The sequence below is a fragment of the Anabrus simplex genome, chromosome 1 (assembly GCF_040414725.1).
Source record: "Anabrus simplex isolate iqAnaSimp1 chromosome 1, ASM4041472v1, whole genome shotgun sequence".
Lineage (NCBI taxonomy): Eukaryota > Metazoa > Arthropoda > Insecta > Orthoptera > Tettigoniidae > Anabrus > Anabrus simplex.
Window position 1 is genome coordinate 485,294,518 of NC_090265.1, and position 20,928 is coordinate 485,315,445.

The window sequence follows — 20,928 nt, forward strand, 5'->3', positions numbered from 1 at the left end:
AATACATGTTTGATTGTCAAGCATAGTGGAAATTTACATAGGTGGTTTGAAAAGTCCTCGGAATGTACTAGAATTAAGTATCTTACCTTGGTGGAACTGCTTTATTTTTCAACATAGTGTCCCTGTAGACTAGTGCATCTGGTCCAGCAATGTTCCAATACCTTGATCCCATCTCGAAAATGGGAGGAAAATACCTCTCCAATTCGGCTGTCAGTTCTTCCCTTGTAGAAAATCTCCGTCCACCGAGGAAAATTTTCAGCTAGGGGAATAGATGAAAGTCTGATGGTGTCAAATCAGGTGAATAAGGTGGATGTGGCAACAATTCGTACCTCAGTTCATGAAGTTTTGCCATGGCAATAACACTTGTGTGCGGCGGAGCGTTGTCCTGATGAAAGATTACCTTTTTCTTTGCCAAACCAGCCTTGTTTCGCGTATCTTTTCCTGTAGTTGGTCTAGGAGGTTTGCCCCATAATTGTTTGGCCAGTAGGAAGATAATCTCAGCAGAATGCCTTTTGCATCCCAGAAAACTGAGGCCATGACCTTTCCGGCCGAACGCACTGCCTTTGCTTTCTTTGGTGGTGGTGAGTGAGCATGTTTCTACTGCTTTGCTGTTTTGTCTCTGGGGTATAGTAGTGGAGCCAAGTTTCATCTGTAGTCACAAACCGGTGCAAAAAATCTTGTTGGTTGCACTGAAAACGGGCCAGACTTTGTTCGGACATTTCCAATCTGGTGCATTTATTGTCCAATGTCAAGAGCCACGGCACCCATCTTGCGGATAATTTTTTCATACCCAATTCTTCGGTTAAAATATAATATACCCGTTCAGAAGACATCCCTACAGCTTCAGCAATCTCCCGCACTTTCAGTCAACGATCCTCTATGACCATTTCGTGCACTTTTGCGATAAATTCTGGGGTTGTAACACTTTTTGGCCGTCCACTACGCGGATCCTCATCCAAGCTCTCCCGACCAAATTTAAACTCGCTGGTCCACTTGGCAACAGTTGAAAATGAAGGAGCAGAGTTCCCCAGTGTGTTCTGAAAGTCGGCATGAATTTCCTTTGCTTTCATACCTTTCTTTACAAAGTATTTAATCACTGTTCAAATCTCAGTTTTTTCCATTGTCACAAATCACTACGGGGGAACAACAACAAAGAGTCGTCACTACCACACTCCTGCAGCTAGAGCACTGATGCGCCACGTGTTCACTCACAAAGGATATGTGATTATTACGCGGGAACCTCGTTGCTCTAGCACTGACATCTAGCGGTGATTCTGAGAACTTTTAAACCCGTCCTCGTATGTCAAAAATGCATTAACATGCGCGATCATATTCTGTGGGCCTTAAAAGGCATTTTAGTTAATTCGCAATGGTATCTACTGAATTTCTGGTGGTACGTACGATTGCCGTGAGTGCTAGACATCAGTGAGTTCGCCTGACTGCACTGTGGTGCAATCTGGCTGTATGTGCACTTACTCCTTGTGTCATCACTTGTCGAATGGTTTGTGAAAAGGCAATGACTTGACTGTTATTCGTTCTGTTTGGCTCACTGAACAAGAAGCATCGGATCCTCATCGCTGAACAATTGGTCAATTTCTTCTGAAGCCATTCGATAACTTTTCGTTTCACAGCATATTTCATTGGTGGTTTATTTGCTTGAACACTGTGATAAGGGGCATTGTCTATAACTACCATGTTTGCTTTAGGCAGGTCAGGAAGTAGCTGGCTAGTCAGCCATTTCTCAAAATTCATCCAGTTCATCTGCCCATGATAATCACCGTTGAAGATCAACAGCACACCAATAAAAACCACTTTTCAAGCCAGCAAGGACAATTATCAGTCTATTTGATGAGTTGCATTGGTTGCTATGCCAGAAATATTTCTCCCCCTGCCAAAATTTGCCAAACGTGATATTATTATCAACCCAAGTCTCGTCTATGTATACAATATTCCTGTTTTCTTCATGAAACATTCTGATGCTTCGCAAATACTCGACATGCCAGTTAATGATATTTGGCCACTGAATTAATATATTTATTTTGCTACTGCATCCCTTCCACTCCCCATTGCACACAACAATCTCCTCAAAGTATGAACTTGCCATTGAAATTTTCTTTTTTCTTGAATGGCATTTAGAAGTTTAGTTGCTGTAGGGAATTTTTCTGCGCCACATAGAAATCCTGAATAATGTCTCTTATTATTCGTCTGTCGAACTCGTTGCTATGGAACTTACACGCTTCACTTTTTAGTTGTCTTTTTCCTGGAGAACATAGCACAGATTCGCTGGCAGAAAAACAATCCTTTTGAATAGCTGTGATTGTTCAAAAAGACACACCAGCATAATCTGCAGCACGCAGGTTCCCTTGTTGCAACAGGTGCTTAAGTTTACCTTCTCTAGCTTCCTGATCACACTGGTTAATGATGTTCCTTATTATTTCTCTTCCTTCACTATGAATTGTTTGTCCCTTCTCCCAACGGGCAGATATTATAGAAATGGCAAATAAGAATGAATCACGCGAAGAAACACAAAACAAATTGCACCTGACAACAAAATAGAACGTACAAGGGTGCAGACACAAACTCGTCAACTCTTAAGATGTCAAGCAAACAGTGTAGAGGTTGTGGCCAAGAGGTCTTTGGTACCTGACTTTTTCAGATAAAGTAGTAGGGTGTTTTCTATGGCAAAGAGGGTGTGACTGTAAAAGGGACAGCTTGTATCCCCGCTCTCTGCCTCATCCCTTAGTGGCAAACACACCAGCTCCGGACAATAAACTGCCTTCGAAATTCTGCTCATCCACTAACCATGAGGAGGGTACCAATAGGTAGTTAAAATATTGTGTAATACAGTACATAATCTGCTTATTTTTCTTAGAATAGCTACAGAATTATCAAACATGCAATAAATTTTCTTTCTCAGGATGGAAAATTTTAATTACTACCAATTTTACAACAATAACACACACTCATTCCAGATGGAAAACAACAATCACTGCTTACTACCGAAATAGTCCAGAATCTAGCTCCGTTTACACTACTTATTTCTAATGTCCTCTTTTTTAAGTTCATGAAGGTTATGAAAGTTATTTTCATCCCATCTACAGATGACAGATGTCTACGTAAAGTGTCCACTGCTGCACTTGCCTCAGTATTGGTATGCATCACTTCACTGTGCAAATTTCCTTCTTCTTCTTCTTCTTCTTCTTCGTCTTCGTCTTCGTCTTCGTCTTCTTCTTCTTCTTCTTCGTCTTCGTCTTCTTCTTCTTCTTCACTGTTACCAGTGGGAGACTCTACTTCTGTTTGTTCTGCAACCACCGCCTCCACAGTTCTTTCCTCTGCAGCTATGACAGTATCGTCAACCCAAAGAAAGGTCTCAGTAGTGGAGTTTGACTGCAACATTCTCCAGACATCAGGAAGCACGCCTCCTCCTCTAACCATTTAGTGACTTATTGTCAATGTCTTACTTTACAGATGTCACCCCCAGCTCTTCTCACAGAGCTACATTCCATATTCCCTCCCTCCTAGTCTTGTTGACAACTCGATGTAGTATTTAATTTCTGAGCTTGTTACTCTTCTGTAATGTTTCTCTCCTCTAGTCCAAGTCTCTAAGCCATACATTAAAATGGGGAGGACTACAGTCTTATAGATATGAAGCTTGGTCTTGCTGACTAAGCTCTGACTCAGCTGGTGATAAGATGACATTGGCTTTCTGAACTCTGTTATTGATTTCATGTTTGATCTTGGCATCTTCAGAAATTACTGCGTCTAATAGTTGTAAGAACCAACTTGCTCCAGTTGTTCATCATTCCAGTTGATGTGATGTTGATCTCTTCCTTCTTGCTTTCAACCTTCATCACTTTGCTCTCAGAGGTACTAACCTGCATACCTCGTTTTTTAAGTGTACTTGCCCACTCTATTACTGCCTCCTGTAGATCTTGATGATTACTGTTCATTAAGACAATGCCATCTGCAAAGACCAAGCTCTGCGAGTACACAGGGCTCAAGAGCCAGTTGTCCACTTTAAATTTATTTGTTCTTTTGCATTGCTTTATCACTTGGTCCATAAAAATTATGAATAACAGACAACTTAGATAATCTCTTTTTTCATGCCCTTTTCCATTCTTAAGGTCTTACTTTTCTGTCCATTAATTCTGACCTTTCCAAAAACTTTCTTATACAGGCTCTGAATTGCTCTTAACAATCCTATCTGGGGCTTGAAGGTTCTGAAGGGCTTTACATATTTCCTCCTTAGGCACAGAATAAAATGCTGCAGTTACATCTACGAATGCTAACTATATCTCCTTTCGTTGGCTATTCATCTCCTCAGTCAACGGATAGGGTCTTGAGTTTGTCCTCCAGTTCTAAAAAGAGCTTGTTCTTCCTCTAGCACTCATTCAACAAATTGTCGCAGATGCTTTTCAACAGTTGAAACACTACACAGGAAAGGCATATAGCACAATAGTTTTGGCATCTAGTTATGCTTCCCTACTTGTGTATGGTGATGGTGATGATATGCTTCAATTCACTTGGAATTTCCTCCTCTTTCCAGGCTAACTGGAATACGCTCAACCATTTCAAGATCTTTACTCTCTCATATTTGATCATTTCTAGAGTTACATCATTAGGACCTGGTGCTTTCCCCATTTTAATACATTGCACAGCCTCTGCTACTTCAGTTTCTGTATTATCACCACCTGTTTCTTCATATTTTGAATGGTTATTACCTGAACAGTCAGTTTTCCATCTTTAAATACTTCCCTATTATAATCCTCCCAGGCTTTGAGCGCCTACTCTGTTTTAGTGACTAACTTCCCATCCTTTGTTTCAATGTTTCTAATCATCTTTCCTCATCTCCCTCTTAGATTTCTCATTGAGTCCAGAATCTTCTGTTATTACATCTGAAGTCTTTTTCTATTTCATATCCAAATTCTTCCCATGCTGCTTTCTTTGCCTCTCTAACAACTTGCTTGGCTTCACTTCTTGCCTCCACATAGACCCCCTCCCCCCAAACCCCTTTATCTCTTGGTATTGTAGTATTTCTTCCAAGCATCTTCCTTTTATTGGCTTCTTTAAGAGTTTCATTCCATCATCTTGTCTGTTTTTGCATTCCACGTATCACTCTTATCCCTCAGACTTCTTTGGCTGTCTGTAACATTGTTTATTTAAATGCTTTCTATACTGCCTCCACATTGTTCATATCTGTAGTTCTTTCTGCCATCTCCAGTCGATTATTTACTCGAGCCGCTTATAATTCTCACTTTTCTTCATTTCCCAACTCTTAAATATTCATTCTGGAGTAACTGTTCATTTTTTCACCTTTGGTGTACTAAACTGTGTCTTCATGACCAGTAATCTGTGCTGTGTATAAAGTTCTACACTGTGGAATACTCACACAGCTTGTATAGCATAACACATGCTTGACATATATGTGAAGTAACCTATTGCACTGCATACTCCTCTCTCATTTGCAACAAATGTCATTTTGTGTATGGTTTTGTGTACCATCAACTCAGTGATTTCCCATGCAACCAAAACCAAGTACTGAATCATTACTGATCAGGGCATTCCAACCTCACATTACTACAATATGATTATTGTATTCAGCAATGTGCAATAAAAATTATATTTTTCAAGTTCCTTATACTCAGTAGGAACATATATCTGATCTATAAGACTCTCACCTCCATTTGAAGAACTATTTGTATAATTTTGGTGCTTACAAATTTCCACAATTTTACTTTAGCACTCGGTGCTTCATCTAGAATGATAACTCCTTTGATTATCTGATTTCTGCTTACTCCACAATACTTTAGAGTATATCCTTTCTTTAAATGAAGATATCTGTTTAGTATCACTAATTCCCAATATCTAAAAATTATACTTTTCTATTTCATATACTATTTCAATTGTTTTCCCCCAGTCAATTACGTGATATTCCATGTACCAATTCTCATCTTCCTATTCTGGCTGGGTGATCATCTTGAAATTCACCCAGCTTCTCTTTCATATTATCTCTGAATGATTTAATCTTACTCATGTGGGTTACTAGCCATACGATGACCCAGTCTGGTGGAGGGGCTAACTCCTTACAGCCTTTGGACTTGCTGGAGCTTTTTCAGTCATTCTTCAGGGTTCATGTAGGGCCGTCACAGCTAACTCTAGCAATCTCGGGGTACATGAATTCCCTACCGTACTTCACCCCTACAGGCAGTCTTTACATCATGCCGTTTTCCACCCCCGCATGGCGTGGATGAAGGGTTGGATTTATGGAGGACCCTTTCCCTTGTTATCTACTGATATGCTGTAAGTACTGTGTTAAGTGTTACAACTTCAATTGACACTTCCACCTATAAATAATGGGTAAAGGTTTCTTACTTACCAAGATGCTGTAGGATGTTCCCAACTGTAATTGCTCTTTTCTCATATAAAGTTCTGCGAAGCGTGTTTTTTAAGTAAGGTCCGTTTTTTGTAGACACTAGTAGTTCACGCGCATATCGCAATGAGCTCGTGCGTCGTGTACTGGCATGCCTCGGGAACAAATGTGCTCAGTTTCTGCTCTGTAGCTAACCTGTACGGTTCTGTTCTGTGCTTTCAAAATGTTTAAGACTATCAACTCGCCCGCCGCATGTGAGGTTTGGTCACTGATACAGCAAGGAACCTGTCTGCTGCAGAAACTCGACAGATTTGCGAAGTGTACGGTGATACTGTTAAGAGTGAAAGCAAAGTGCGTAAGTGGGTATGACAATTCAAAGATGGCCGTGACAACGTTCATGATGAGGACCGCTCCGGTCGCCCTTCTTTGATTACGGACGATTTGGTGGCTTCAGTTGAAGCGAAGATTCGTGAGAACAGGCGCTTCACAATAACAGGTCTCTCAAACGAATTTCCTGACGTGTCGAGATCAGTGCTTTACAACATTGTTTCTGAACACCTAAAGTTTAGGAAACTGTGCTCCCGTTGGGTCCCGAAACTCCTAACAGAGGACAACAAAAACCAAAGATTTGAGTGTGTGATGAAGTTCTTGACTCATTATGACGAAGAAGGTGACGGCTTCTTGAGTCAGATCATAACTGGAGACAAAACATGGGTTTCGCATATCACGCCCGAATTGAAGCAACAGAGCATGGAATGGAGACACACACACTCACCTGTAAAGGTGAAGGCCAAAGAGACTCTATCCCAGCGCAAAATCATGGCGTCGGTGTTTTGTTGGTCGACTTCATGCAACGAGGACCACTATCAATGCAGAAGCATACTGCCAAACCCTGAGAAAGCTACGCAGAGCGATTCAAAACAAAAGACGCGGCATGCTGACAAAGGGAATTGTCCTTCTCCATGACAATGCAATACCTCACACTGCAGGTCAGACCCGTGATTTATTGGATAGACCACCCACCCTACAGTCCTGATCTTGCGCCGAGCGATTACCATCTGTTCCTCCACCTCAAACATCACCTCAGTGGCAACCATTACAATGATGACGATGTGAAAACGGCAGTGAACTCTTGGTTATCGGAGCAGGCGGCAAGTTTCTATGAAGAGGATATTTTAAAATTGGTTACGAGGTATGATAAGTGTTTGAACAAACTTTGCAACTATGTCGAAAAATAGAGTGAAGTATGTACTTTCTGAATATAACTTTACTTTTTTGAAATAACCTTTCCTTGTGTACTTATTTTCAAACGGACCTTACTTAAAAAACACGCCTCGTACTATTCTTATTTATTATGGGTACTCAGTATCAAAGTCTCACTTACTGTCGAGGTTTGCGAAGGGGACAAAGATTAGAAGGTGGCAGATATTGATTTCCATCATCAGATGCTCGAACAAATGCTAATGCTTCTTCTGCTGTGAGTATTCCAGAATCATAAGGTTCACCATAAATGTCCTTTCGGCTCATAGCAAGAAAACGAATGTACTGCATACCTCTGCCCAATTCTAATCGAAGATTGGCTCCATTTACAGGTAAACCTAAACATGAATTACAAGAAAAAATTTAGTTATTTGATAATATAATAATATACAATATACAGGGTGATCACATATGCTTTACTCTGACAAGCAATGTTTTTACTATAGATGAATGCACACTCATTTGTCGCATGCAGGTCGAGGTCAGTAGTGAAAAAAAAAAAAAAAAAAACCATACAACAGTAACACAATTATGAGAAGTTCATTACTTAATGAATATTACAAAAATAAGTCGTGAAACTGCCCGTCTTCATCCTCCACATATTTCTGGCACCTCACAAGGAAATTATCCAGCACTTACTGTACTTCACATTGAAGAATCTTGGCAATATCCTATCAAACACTATGTTTAAGTTTTTGTATGGTGAGTGGTTTCATCTTGTACAAGGCAGTTTTAAATTTACTCTTGAGATAGTAATCACATGCAGATAAATCAGTGGACCTAGCAGGCCACAAATCTCTACTACGAGTAATAACTCTGTTCTGTGGAAACACTTTGTGAATTTCTCTCAGTAGTGGCAGAGTCCTATTGAAAAAAATGCAAAAGCACACTCCTTGTCAGTTAATTCTCTGAAAAAAGAGGGTTAGGAATGATATTTACGTAACAGAATCAATCGTACTCTCAAAAAAGAAAATGTCCTAAGATTCTTTCACCACTGATTTTACTGGCTTTTCCATCATAGAGGGACACTTCATGTACAAGGACAGGTTTAACAGCTCTCCAGTAACAACTGTTTTGTGTACACATGTAACCATGGAGGTCGAACCAGGCTTTGTCTGAGAACAATATTAAATGTGGATCTATTTGTGTATATAATTTCCAGACTCCAATCATAAAATGTGCACCTATGAACAGGTCACTTGGTTGAAGAGCATGTGCCACAGTTATTTTATATGGCTTTAAGTGTAATAATTTAGTAGCCTTTGCAAAGACCCGTAAGAAATTTCCTCTTAGCATGCCAGACGATAGAGTTATTTTCCAAATAATGACCAATATCATGCAGTTTTTCTTAGGTGAGAACCCTATGCTGCTTTCTGGCTCAATAATTCCAGTTTCCTGAAATTTATTATAAAGATTATAGACTGTTTTATGACTTGGAACATCTACACTGAGGAATCTTCCTTGAAACAATCTTTGAAATTCAGAAACTGACTGAGGTAACACATATACAGAGACATTATTTGATCAATTCAGGGGATTGTCGCTCGTGGGGTCGCCTGTGCTATGAGCCTGTCTTCCGCCAAGCTCACATAATGAAAATGAAAAGAAGAAGGCTGGCCAGAGAGCATTAAGTTTCACGCGGTCCACAGTTGGCCAAATTCGGAAGCAAGAAGAAGAAAATGGCATTAGAACAATACACTGAACAATAAACACATGGACACTTGACTAAACTGAACCTTACGCTGATAAAGCTCTCAACAGAGTGCAAAGGAGGGGAACTTGTGGTGCCGAGCACCGCATTACGGCAAAGTGCTTGGAGGGAGACAAGCTCGCAGTGCAGGACACCGAGCGAGCAACAATCCTCGGAATGGATACAATAATGTCCCTGTATAAAGACACATTGCGCCACTGAAAGTTCAAGAGCCATAATACACTTTACGACTGATTGCAGAATTAATTCAAAGCTACGGAACAAAACATGTCATGGTATAAACTGCCATCCCCTTTCCGTGAGTAGTAAGAGAGTGTGAAGTTCTCCCATAGGAAAAACATTGCAAATGCTGGAGTAAAGCATATCTGATCACTCTGTACACTGTGTAGGAAAAATGCCATTCAAAAATAACAGGCCATGATAAAGGCCCGAGTATAGAAACCAACTCTGTAACTTGAAATTTACATCCAGATTCAAATGAGGCAAGTAAATTAAATCTTCAAGAGGAGCTCTCATAATGTCTTAAAGCACAATTATGCTGTGAAACCCACTTCTTCAGCATCTAGTGGTCAAGAAACATCAAGATTCCATCAAAAACTTCTTCTTCTTATTTTACCTCTTTACCTATATGTGGGGTCGCACATGTGAATTTGGCCCTATTTTACGGCTGGATGCCCTTCCTGACGCCAACCTTATATAAAAGGATGTAATCACTATTGGTGTTTCCGTGGTGGTTGGTAGAGTAGTGTGCTGTCTGAACATGAAGATGAAAGTGTTGAAACAAACACAAACATCCAGTCCCCGAGCCAGAAGAATTAATCAGACACAATTAAAATCCCCAACCTGCCTGCCTGATGGTCATGATTGTTAAGGCATTGAAATCTAAACAGTCTGACACCGTGGTTAGCCAGTTTGAGTCCCGCTGGTTGAAAAAGTTTTCACCATCAGAATATTGGCCGGCAGGGTAGGGGAGGTGGTGGTATACAATTTCTAATCACTAGATTGCGTGCCAAAAGCCTGGAATAAATTCCAAACCTCTGCGCAGTGCTCATATAGAGTGAGGGCATGACGCTGTTGATGGTGATTTGTCCGTCGGATGGGGACGTTAAGCCTTCAGCAGACCCCTTGGTGCTATTCGACAGGAGTAGGCTAAGTGCCAGCCCCGGGTTTCACCCTCTCCCTTCTTATCATATATCACATCGTTCATTTCATCTCATTAACTCCTCTGATGAGGTTGACGTCAGGAAGGGCATCCGGTCATTATTCATCTCATCTAACACCCGACCCCATAGAGATGGGACAAGGGTTGAACAAACAAACAATTAAAATCCCTGACCCGGACGGGAATCGAACCCGGGACTCACTGAATCGAAGGCCTCAATGCTGACCATTCAGGGAATGAGCAAGATCCATCAAAAACCTGGTGTTGAAAATTAAAAATTATATGAGAATACGCACAATGACCACATACTCTCCCACCTGATAAATTATGTTTGCAAAACTTCTGTCCCCTAAGCAGCCTCTGGATGAAATTTGGAAGTTAGGGGGTTGGTTCCTATTATCACTTTAATTGTACTGATCCTCTTTATCCCTACGAGTGATAATTTGACAACATTTTCCCTCCAAATTATACATACATACAATACACATACATACATACATACATACATACATACATACATAAAACACAGTTGAGGGATCTATCAGGATATAATGATTATTTCAGTGGAGTGACATGAAAGCTGGTCAAGGATTGAAAACTGGAAGATGTTGGAAAAAGCCCTCATCAGGCAGTGTAATGATAGGAACTGATTATTATATGAACAAATTCTACATATACTAGAAAACATATACTTTCTTCTCAAGCAGAGACTTTCAATACCTTACAATTTCAACAATGATGAATACCTTCACTACTGTCTTTGATGAAGAGATATCCAGAGTTATATGAGTATGATTCCTTATTCATGAAGTATATCTTGGGCTTATGCCGTGTAATTAATTATAAACACACTGTACTCGTTTCAGAAGGAACCTTGCCTTTTTCATCAGGAGACAACAGAGAAATTAAACGACGCATTAGAGGTTGTTAGGAGAAAGCAACCAGGAACTTAAAATGGTGCCCTAAGATGTAAAAAGGACGCCATTTTAGCCCCATGCTAGAGACAACGAATGGCAACAGTAAAGCATCATTCTCTAATGGTTCTGATAATAGGTAGCCATGATTCACTGAGGTTGTAGCTTGTATCGCGTTTGAAATTATCTGGGTGTTTACGTATTTCAACCGCCTCCATGATAATTCTTGGGCAATACTGCTTTATACGGGCAAGAACAACCACTTCTTGGAACAAGATATCATGACCAGGTGTTAAGGCATTATCAGCAACAGCTGATTTATCAGGTTGGTTGAATCTGGTATATCTGCTTTGTTCTTTGACGCGAGTACATACCGTTCTCGAAGTCTGCCCAATATAAACCTCGCCACAAGTAAAGGGAACTCTGTAGATACCAGGTTGTCGTAATTTAGGCAAACTATCCTTAGTTGGTCGCAGGAGTTGCCTGATCTTAATTGATGTTCCAAAAACAGTTCGTACATGGTACCTATGTAAGATTTTAGCAATACAGTCCGTCGTGTTATGTGTGTAAGGTAGGTAAGCAGTTCTTTTTACATCTTTTTCCTTAACAGACGTCCGATTATGCACCAATTTCAGAACCGTTGAGATCAAAGCTCTGCTGTAACCATTGCTCTCAAAGATGGTTCTCAAGGTGTTAATTTCTTCTTGTAGAACTGACACTTCACAAATCCTCCTGGCCGTGGTAGTCAGAGTAGTAAGGATAACATGTTTCTGGGCAGGGTGATGGTGAGAATCTGCGTGGAGATATCTACTGGTGTGTATAGGCTTACGAGAAATGCTGTGTCCTAAAGATCCATCCTCTTTCTTGTTGACGAGAACATCTAAAGATGGTATTTTGCCGTCAAATTCCATTTCCATGGTGAAACAAATGGAAGGGTGCTGGCGGTTACGGTGATCCAGAAAGTGACCAAGATTGTCTTCACCTTCTGTCCATAAGACGAACATATCATCCACATATCGCCACCAGATCTTCGGTTTGCAAGGTGCCGAGACAAAGCTTTTTCTTTGAAGTTTTCCATGAAGAAATTAGCCACAACAGGAGAGAGAGGACTTCCCATGGCCACACCTTCTGTCTGTTCATAATATTTCCCATTCCATAGAAAGTAGGAGGAGGTCATGCAGTGATAGAAAAGCCTTGCGATCTCTTCAGTAAAAATGTCATTTACCTTCTCACTCCCACGCCCGAGTTAACTCGGACATCCGAGTCTCTTCCGCTGCCCCAACCACGAGTTAACTCGTATTTCAAATGCCCCGCTCTCTCTCCCAGTGCCAAATTTAGTCGTATGTTCCAGTTACGTTCGCTGAACGTGAGATGGCATCATCTGACAATGCTCAGAGAAGAACACAGCTATCTCGATACATCGCAAGCGCCGTATATTTAGTCTCGACCCTTACACTATCTTTGACAGCTGTCTTGAGTCACCCAACATGGCTGCATCTACAAACACTAGTAAACAAAGTTTGACGGAAAGTGATATTTTAGATGTTTTAGATAATGATGACGAGTCTGACTATTACGAGGATAGTGAAGATGATATATTAGTGAATGATTCTGTGGAAAGTGATAGTAGGAGTGATTTATCAGAAGGTTGGGGGGAGGAAGAGGAATTAGAAATCGAACCTGATCACATGGGGCGGAAACAACCGAGGTTAGTGCCACCACATACAGTTTCTCATATAACCTGGATAAATGACGCTAATTTTAGAGCAATAAAACATTATTTTGACCCAACAGAGTCTGGCATTAGGGACGAACTTAACCTCAATGAACATTCTACCGAAAATAATATATATATTGTGCCATTTCACTGTTATAAGAAGTTCCGTCCGTAAGAAGAACAAAGATGGAACCCAGGTATCTTAGAATAATTAACATCGAAAGGTCTGATCATACCGCAAGTGAAGGCGAAAGTATTCACATCAAGCGGGAGAGAAAAAGAATTTAGATCCAGAAGGCAGTGAAAAGGATCAAACGGGAATATTGTTACTAACAATTATTTTTTTAAAAATGAGAAAAACGAGATTGGATTACTACTTGAAAAATACGAGTCGAAGACGGACGTAACTGCACCAGAATTTTAAGGGCGGTACAACAAGAAATCAGCTCAGCGGGACAAAGAACGGATTTTTAGAAGCTACGTTGCGAATTAAGTGGAAGACTAATAATTTCATTCAGCGAACTCCAAGATACGTGAAGAGTTGAAAATAACGGCAACAAGCTTACGTCACCGCAGTCTCTGCTGACGTATTTCACGATATTACCAAAGTGAAGAGTTACAGAAAGGGAATCCTACAATAACCCAAAATTGAGTGAAGAAAGAGAATTTGTTCATTTCAAATTATAAAATTACATCACCCCAAGGAGAATATTCGACAAGTAGATCAACTCTTTCAAAAGGAATAATCTTTGCATTAGACAGTTTCTCACAGCTATTCACAATGGAAATGCTAATTAATCTTATTTGCTATTCTATTCCAACTAGTCCAGAGATGAGCAAGATGTTCTAAGAAGATGATAAGCCAGACTGCCCAAATGGGTGCCGCCGGATGACGTTGCCTACCGAGATGACTAAGCCCAGAGGAGAATGATGCGAATATTTCCCGTCCACCTAGTTACTAAGAGGCGATGTTTCAATATGTCCTGTCAGCTGGACATATGCCGACGACTGGAGCTGCTGAGTTCAGATAAGTCTTACTTTTAAATTAATGTAATAATGTTTATATTCATATGTGAGTGTAATATGATTTATAATTTGTTCCGTGCGAAATGATTAAGCGACAAGAGTGGTGTGATGAGTTAGAATAAAGGTGGATAGGTAATCTTCAGATATGCATGACAAATCCTTAGATAGGTAGTCAATCAGTGATGAAAGCCTACGTTCGAAATGTGATCCGTGTAGTGTGAAATACTGAGTTAGTCAAGGTGACAGTGAGTTGCATGATATGTAAAAGAGCGATGTAGGTACGTGTGTACAATGGTTATAGCCAATGAATGTCAAGTTAGGAACCAGCAGTAGGATATGCTTGCTAGATAGACAAATGTGTTTATGATAACTGGAGGTTATGACGGAATGAAGGTCATAGTATCTGGAAATATGTCCATGAACCGTGATTAAAATAATGAGGGCCACGATTGAAAGAAGTGAACCCGTATTTAGTAAGGAGACAAAATATGTTTTTGAAAGTATAATAATAATATTTTAAGAGAAGTTGATACGTGATTGATAATTTAGAATAGTGATAGTTATTGATTCTTCGCGAGGATGAGCACGGTGATGTAGTGGTGGACTTGATGGTTTTCATGTAGAGTTTTGCTAATAAGGAAATGAACGTGTAGCAGTTTCATGTACTGTTTATCTTACGAACAAGCATAAAGAAATACAAATAAGATCGGAGTGACATCTGTTGGTTAGAACGCACACTTGGTAGTGTCAACGAAATCTCAGTTAGGAGGACGAACTAAACACATGTACTGTCACAAATGTTCTCTAATACCAATCTATTCTCAGACGAGAGGAACGTAGTAACTTCTTAGGCGACATCCTATCACTGATGACTGAATGAAAATGTAGGAATCATATTCGACGGTCAAGTCTTCACACCATGCACCACTTTAGATAGCATATTTCAGATGAGACTAGTAGAGTAGTCGTTAACAAGTATAATATCGCACGTATGTTCAACTTAAAATGACGAGAGGATTCGGATCTTTAAATGGTATGTGTATCTTATTGGTACTGATTGAACCTTTTATGAGAACTACATTGATTTAAAAAGAGGACTTATCAAACTTCACGCAGAATAAAACAACGTAAATAAAGGAGCATGCATATTCAATATCCAACATTGTGACTTAATTATGTATGGAAGCATTAGGGAACTATCCTCCCAGGTTAATATCCATAGGTATTTATTAGTATGTTGAGAAAGATAGAAATGATTATATGGCAGTAAATGAATATGAGCTCCGAGGGAGAGCTAATAGTTAATTCAAACCTGATATGCAATAGGGGAAATTCCAATTCATGAGATATGGTTATAAATCTCAAAATGCGTCCTGGATACCATGAAAAAGACACCCTCAGTCTATATTTTTGCTTATTAGAACTCATGTTGTAAATATTTTTCTTTTCCTTTGCTAGGGTGCACCCAAATGAATTTTTTTTTAGTTACCCAGGTAAGTTTTTTAGTTATCCAGATAAGTTTTTTTAGTTACCCAGGTAAGTTTTTTAGTTATCCAGATAAGTTTTTCTTTAGTTACCCAAGTAAGTTTTTAGTTACTTATACGAATGTTAATTACTCACCTATGTTATAAACTATTTCACTAATTTAAGTATTCAAACATATTTGACTTCATAATTTCAATCCATTAATTGTACGCTTTATTCCGATTTGATTATTTCTTTAAGGGCCTAAGAGGGAGAATTTGACATTTTCTTTTGGACTTATGATTTTTAATTTGATAATTATGAGCTGGATCATAATAATATTCAGTCGAATAATGGCTTATGCGGAACTTAATAATTGGCCATATACTGTATTCTGTCCCTGATTTTTGTGGGCAAACAAGACCTGAGCACTTAGTGCAGTGGATTTCAGTAGATCTAGTGTAAAGGATGACGAAATCAAGCAACATTTCCTTTAGAATGCATAGTGGGTGCCGGATGTCCCAAATACCGGCAGATTCTCCGTAAACATTGCTTACATATATTTTTGCACGATACCGTCTTTTCTTTGGTTCTTCTTTTTATCCAGAAATGTGGAAGTGCTGAATGAGAGAGTGATATGGAGCAATGAGAAGAGAAAAGGAAATGATTAATTATATAATTGAATGGAGAAATAGGTAGACTTATGAGGTTAAGTCCATGTTCCCTAGAAACAGGCCAAGTGAACAGTCGATCATACAGTTTCCTTTACCAGATTTTCTTGTGGGAGGATAGCTCAATATTCGAATTCTGGATTGAAACATTTGTATAATAAACAAATATGTAAAATTTTAAACAGTTCTTTCAATGTGTTCGTAGTATAGAGACCTAGATTTAAGTGAATGAATGCGGTAACATCTTGATAGCTTAAGAATTAGAATGAGCAACATATGAGAGTCGTTCCTATAGGTGATTTAAGTCTTATTTGGCTCCGTATGGTATGTCTTTCTCTTATTCGGAACTCACCGCCCAAATTATAGAATTATATTAGTTGGAAAGGTCATAATTAAGCTAGCCTGGATATTATGCGTCCTCTCAGGGAGCCGGGAATGGCGCAATATATATATATATATACAAAAATAAAAACTAATATTAAAGGGATTTGCTTATGGCTGAGATATGTGGACGATACATTCGTAATAATTGATAAAGATGTTACCAATAGTAGCGAAATTTGGGAAAAATTAAACAATATCGACCCTAACCTGAGGAAGATGAAGACAAGGGTCCTTAAATTTTCTGGACATAACAGTTACACGAACCAATAACACTTTTGAATTTCAAATATATAGAAAGCCTACACATTCTCCAATAACTATAAATAATTCCTCATTACACCCTGGCTCCCAGAAACAAGCATCTTTTCATAGTTTAATTTATAGAGCACTAAGAATTTCTGCTAGCTCACAATACCGGCCAGTCAACATTCCAATTATCAGTGTAGCAAATCTTACTCTTAATTGCTCTTGTCGGACTAACTTCTTTAACCTACCCTGTCCATAGGAAGGGGTAACCCTTGCACATTTCTCAAGTCACTCAGACGCAAGTGGTGCACGCTGCTTTGGGGGAATGCCTTAGCATGTTTTGAATTAGACAAGTCGAGATCCTCCTTAAATTCATGCCATTGGCACTTTTCTGATAATTTCTTCACATCTGATAAAGTCCAACGGCGATGGGGCAAGGACAGTGGAGCCAAGTTTTGGGTTAAATGGAAGCCTCTAGTCTGGGCCTGAATATTGATGGCAGATGTATGGCTGGTTGTTTTCATGAGACTGGTGACTACTCAAGAATTCGGTCCTACATCTGTGTCTGGGCAGGCATATATTGCATCACTGCTTCCCACCCCCAATGACTTCTCTTGGTCAACTCTTGTTCTTTTCTGATCGCAATGGTATTATAGGATTCAAGGCCTAGGGAGTTTTTAATTTTCATGCCCTTCGCGGACCTCGTCTTTCATTAGCCAATACCTTTAGTTTTCAAAGTGTCAGATGTCTTCAATTTTACATAGAGGACGGTTGCCTAGTTGTACTTTCTCTTAAAACAATAATCACCACCACCACCTGCCCTCCACAAATGAGGAAGGTCCTAGAAAAAAGTGGGCAAAACATCAGAAGTCACCCTTTTGACTAGCTAGGCAGCTGCACCCAGTGGGTAACCCCACATGCGGTCAAAATATGATAGATCAACGTGAAATTATAAATGGATCTTGGAATGTCAGAAGTTATTTGATAATGACAACAGTGACAGACTGGAAAGAAGAAAAGCTGCCATCACCTCTGAGCTGGCTATACTAAATATACCTGTCACTGCACTGAGTGAACCCAGACTATCAAGATGAAGCGAAGATCGTTGAGTCTGGATTGGGCTAGACCATCTTTTGGAAAGGGAAGGAGTATGAAGAAAACTATATTCATGGAGTTGGATTTGCAGTTAACAGGAGACTACTCACTCTGAGATAGGGATCTGCGCTCAAATGGCCTTCAATTAAATCAACGTGGTACGTATAAGTAAGGAAATTTGTTTAGAAGGGTTATAGGGAAGTACAGTCAGGAAAAGGGGGTGGTCAAGGGAGCGGTGATAAGGGTTCAGGGATAATGGAAGTCAAGCAGGGATGAGATCAAAATGTTAGCATTGAATTGTAAAAGTACTGTAAAGAAAGGGATAGAATTATCGTATAATCTCGAATACCACCCGCCACCGAATAAGACCAGCACCCTTCTTGTTTTCTTTTCTTTTTCCAATCACGAATGCACGACTTGTCAATATTGTATTTCCTACCGACAGCATGATTTCCAATCATTTCGGCTTCCTGAACTACTTTCAATTTCTCACTCGCAGTAAAAGATCACAAACGCTTTGTGAAATTCATGTTGATACTCTGAGAAAGTGAGTGAGACGTACACCGAGCCCAAAAGTAGCGTATACCGAGAGCAAAAAGAGCATTATTGCCAAGCTGCACCAGCAGTGATGCCCGATTTACATGCATTCGGAAAGACAAATTTCTCAACATTTTAAATATGACCCGCACCCAAATTCCGACGTGAGATTTTTCTGAAAAGTCAAAGGGGGTACATCAGGTAAGTTAGACACGTGGGATTGAAGTACCGACACTGGAAAATATTCCTCCCATTACGAGCTGACAATACGACCTGAACTGAAATAAACATGAACTAATAAAAGTACAATTCATGTAATGTCACAACAATGACATACCGGCAAAAAAAAAAAAAACTGTCCAACACGAGAAGGGATGGGCATCGAAGGACGAACCCTGCTACATTACCCCATACCGTTCATATCCAATCTTGTACGAGTGACGTGTCCATCCACCCTTCTTCTTGAATACGAATGTGGATCACTCGCAGAAATTTTGCTTTAGACATTGTTTTTCGTTTTAGAACAATGTAAGGTGCAAGCTTTCTGATAGCTGTTACAGCAAGCAGTGCAGTACATCATTGTTTCTTGCTTCCGGTAGCGCGTACGATAACACTGTATGTTCTTTACTTATCGATTGTTCGACTTTGCAGATATGGAAACTGATAGGCGTCTGACCTGCGGTTCCTACAAGGGAGATCAAATATTCCTTCACTTTACGCTTCTCAATCACAAAGCGATGAAAATGGTTTAAATAATTTGTCATTTTTTGGCATGATGATGATCTTCGAAGAGGAAAGCCATTTATCTTCGATGATGATCTTCGTCGAAGAGAAAATCCATTTATTTTCATTAAATTAATCAAATCCGAGACACCGATTCCATGTGTAACGTTTATTTCACATTCTTTAAAATACTGCATTTTGTGAGAAATGGCTTATCCAACGTTGCGTAACAAAATCATATATATAAGTGCAGTAGGATTACCTGCCGGCTAATAACACCATGTTGCCCTGTGTTTGGAATGCCCGCTTTCGCAATAGGAAGCCTGCTACTAGAGTTGACATCTTTATTTCGAAACGCAACCGGAGCTGCGTGATGGATGTTCGAAGTTGTGGGTCCGTCAAATATGTGAACATTTCTTTTTCTCCACTTTGGACCCAAAAATATTGGGATGCGTAAATTATGCAAGGGCGTTAATTACGCGAGAGAATGCGGTAGTTTCTTTATCAGACGATAAAATGAACGGAAATTTATAGGTATCTCTGAACACTTGGAGATAATGTTTGTTATATTTTCTGGCCATAACGAGAAAAGTACCTAAAACTGTCACCGACACAACCACCTTAAAAACATTCCACTCATTAAAATTATACACTTAAATACGCAAAACTACCATATAAAACAATTCAATACGTCCCATACATTATTAACATACGACTTTGGCAGTGGGGGAGAGCATAGAAATGAAAAAAAAAAAAAAAAAAAAAAAAATAAGTGGCCTACAACGACGAAACTACGCATAAAAACGATGTTAACAGTGCGCGAACAACAGTGACGAACTCACTTTCATCCCGATTAACTGAGTCGCTAGCGCGCGCCAGCCTGTCTTGCTTACAGGACGATTGACACCCCGAATCCCTAGCTGTATCAAAGTAGTTAGAGTAAGAGGTAGGGATCACGCGCAGGTCTCCCCACCACGCTTGACCGTCGATGACGTCAGCGTGCACCCTCAGCGCCTTGCCTTCTGTATGAGGTAGGCTAATACATAGCTGTAAGCTATTCTGTTTTAGCCACAAGTTAGATATAGGAGAACTTCATTGATATTTTAACATCACCTAACAAAAGGCATTCCACTTCACTATTACGAGAGTAATAATAGGAGATCAAATACAGTGTGAATCCAGCAGCGTTTCTGAAGTATTTCGATCTGTATAAAAGGTTGTAACAATGCTAAGACTGACCCCAGTGGAATGGCCATTCCGTATGTTCATGTTTTCAACACCCATGATAACAGTAACAAGGGGCTCTAATTGTTACGGACTCGAACATTAAAGCTTGATGACTGCAAGAAATATGTCCGCTGTTACAAGCAACATTGGGAAACTATATACACTGTCAACAACACAAACAGCAAATGTTAAGAAACTGTCCACAAAACAAACAGTACAGTAAATGTTCTCCTCCCAGTGCCAGGAACTGACAAATTCCACGTTAACATTATGTAGGCCATATAAATTAATGAGCCTGTATACTAACATTCTTAGCACTGGTTTCGCCTTTCATAAAAAAAAATAACAGGCTTGTTATACACAAAGAATAATGCTGATATTTAAAAAAAAAAAAGAATATCAAACACACTTATCCATAGCA

At 39.6% G+C, this 20,928-nt stretch overlaps 1 protein-coding gene across 1 annotated transcript in view; it reads right to left on the bottom strand.

Annotated features, from left to right (window-relative positions):
* The window catches only part of LOC136856988 (uncharacterized), a 263,664-nt gene that overhangs the window by 47,008 nt on the left and 195,728 nt on the right, over positions 1-20,928 (bottom strand). The window contains exon 11 of the mRNA XM_067135311.2: positions 7,755-7,968. Within this exon, the coding sequence (XP_066991412.2) occupies positions 7,755-7,968 (214 nt within the window). The remainder of the gene's footprint in view (positions 1-7,754; positions 7,969-20,928) is intronic.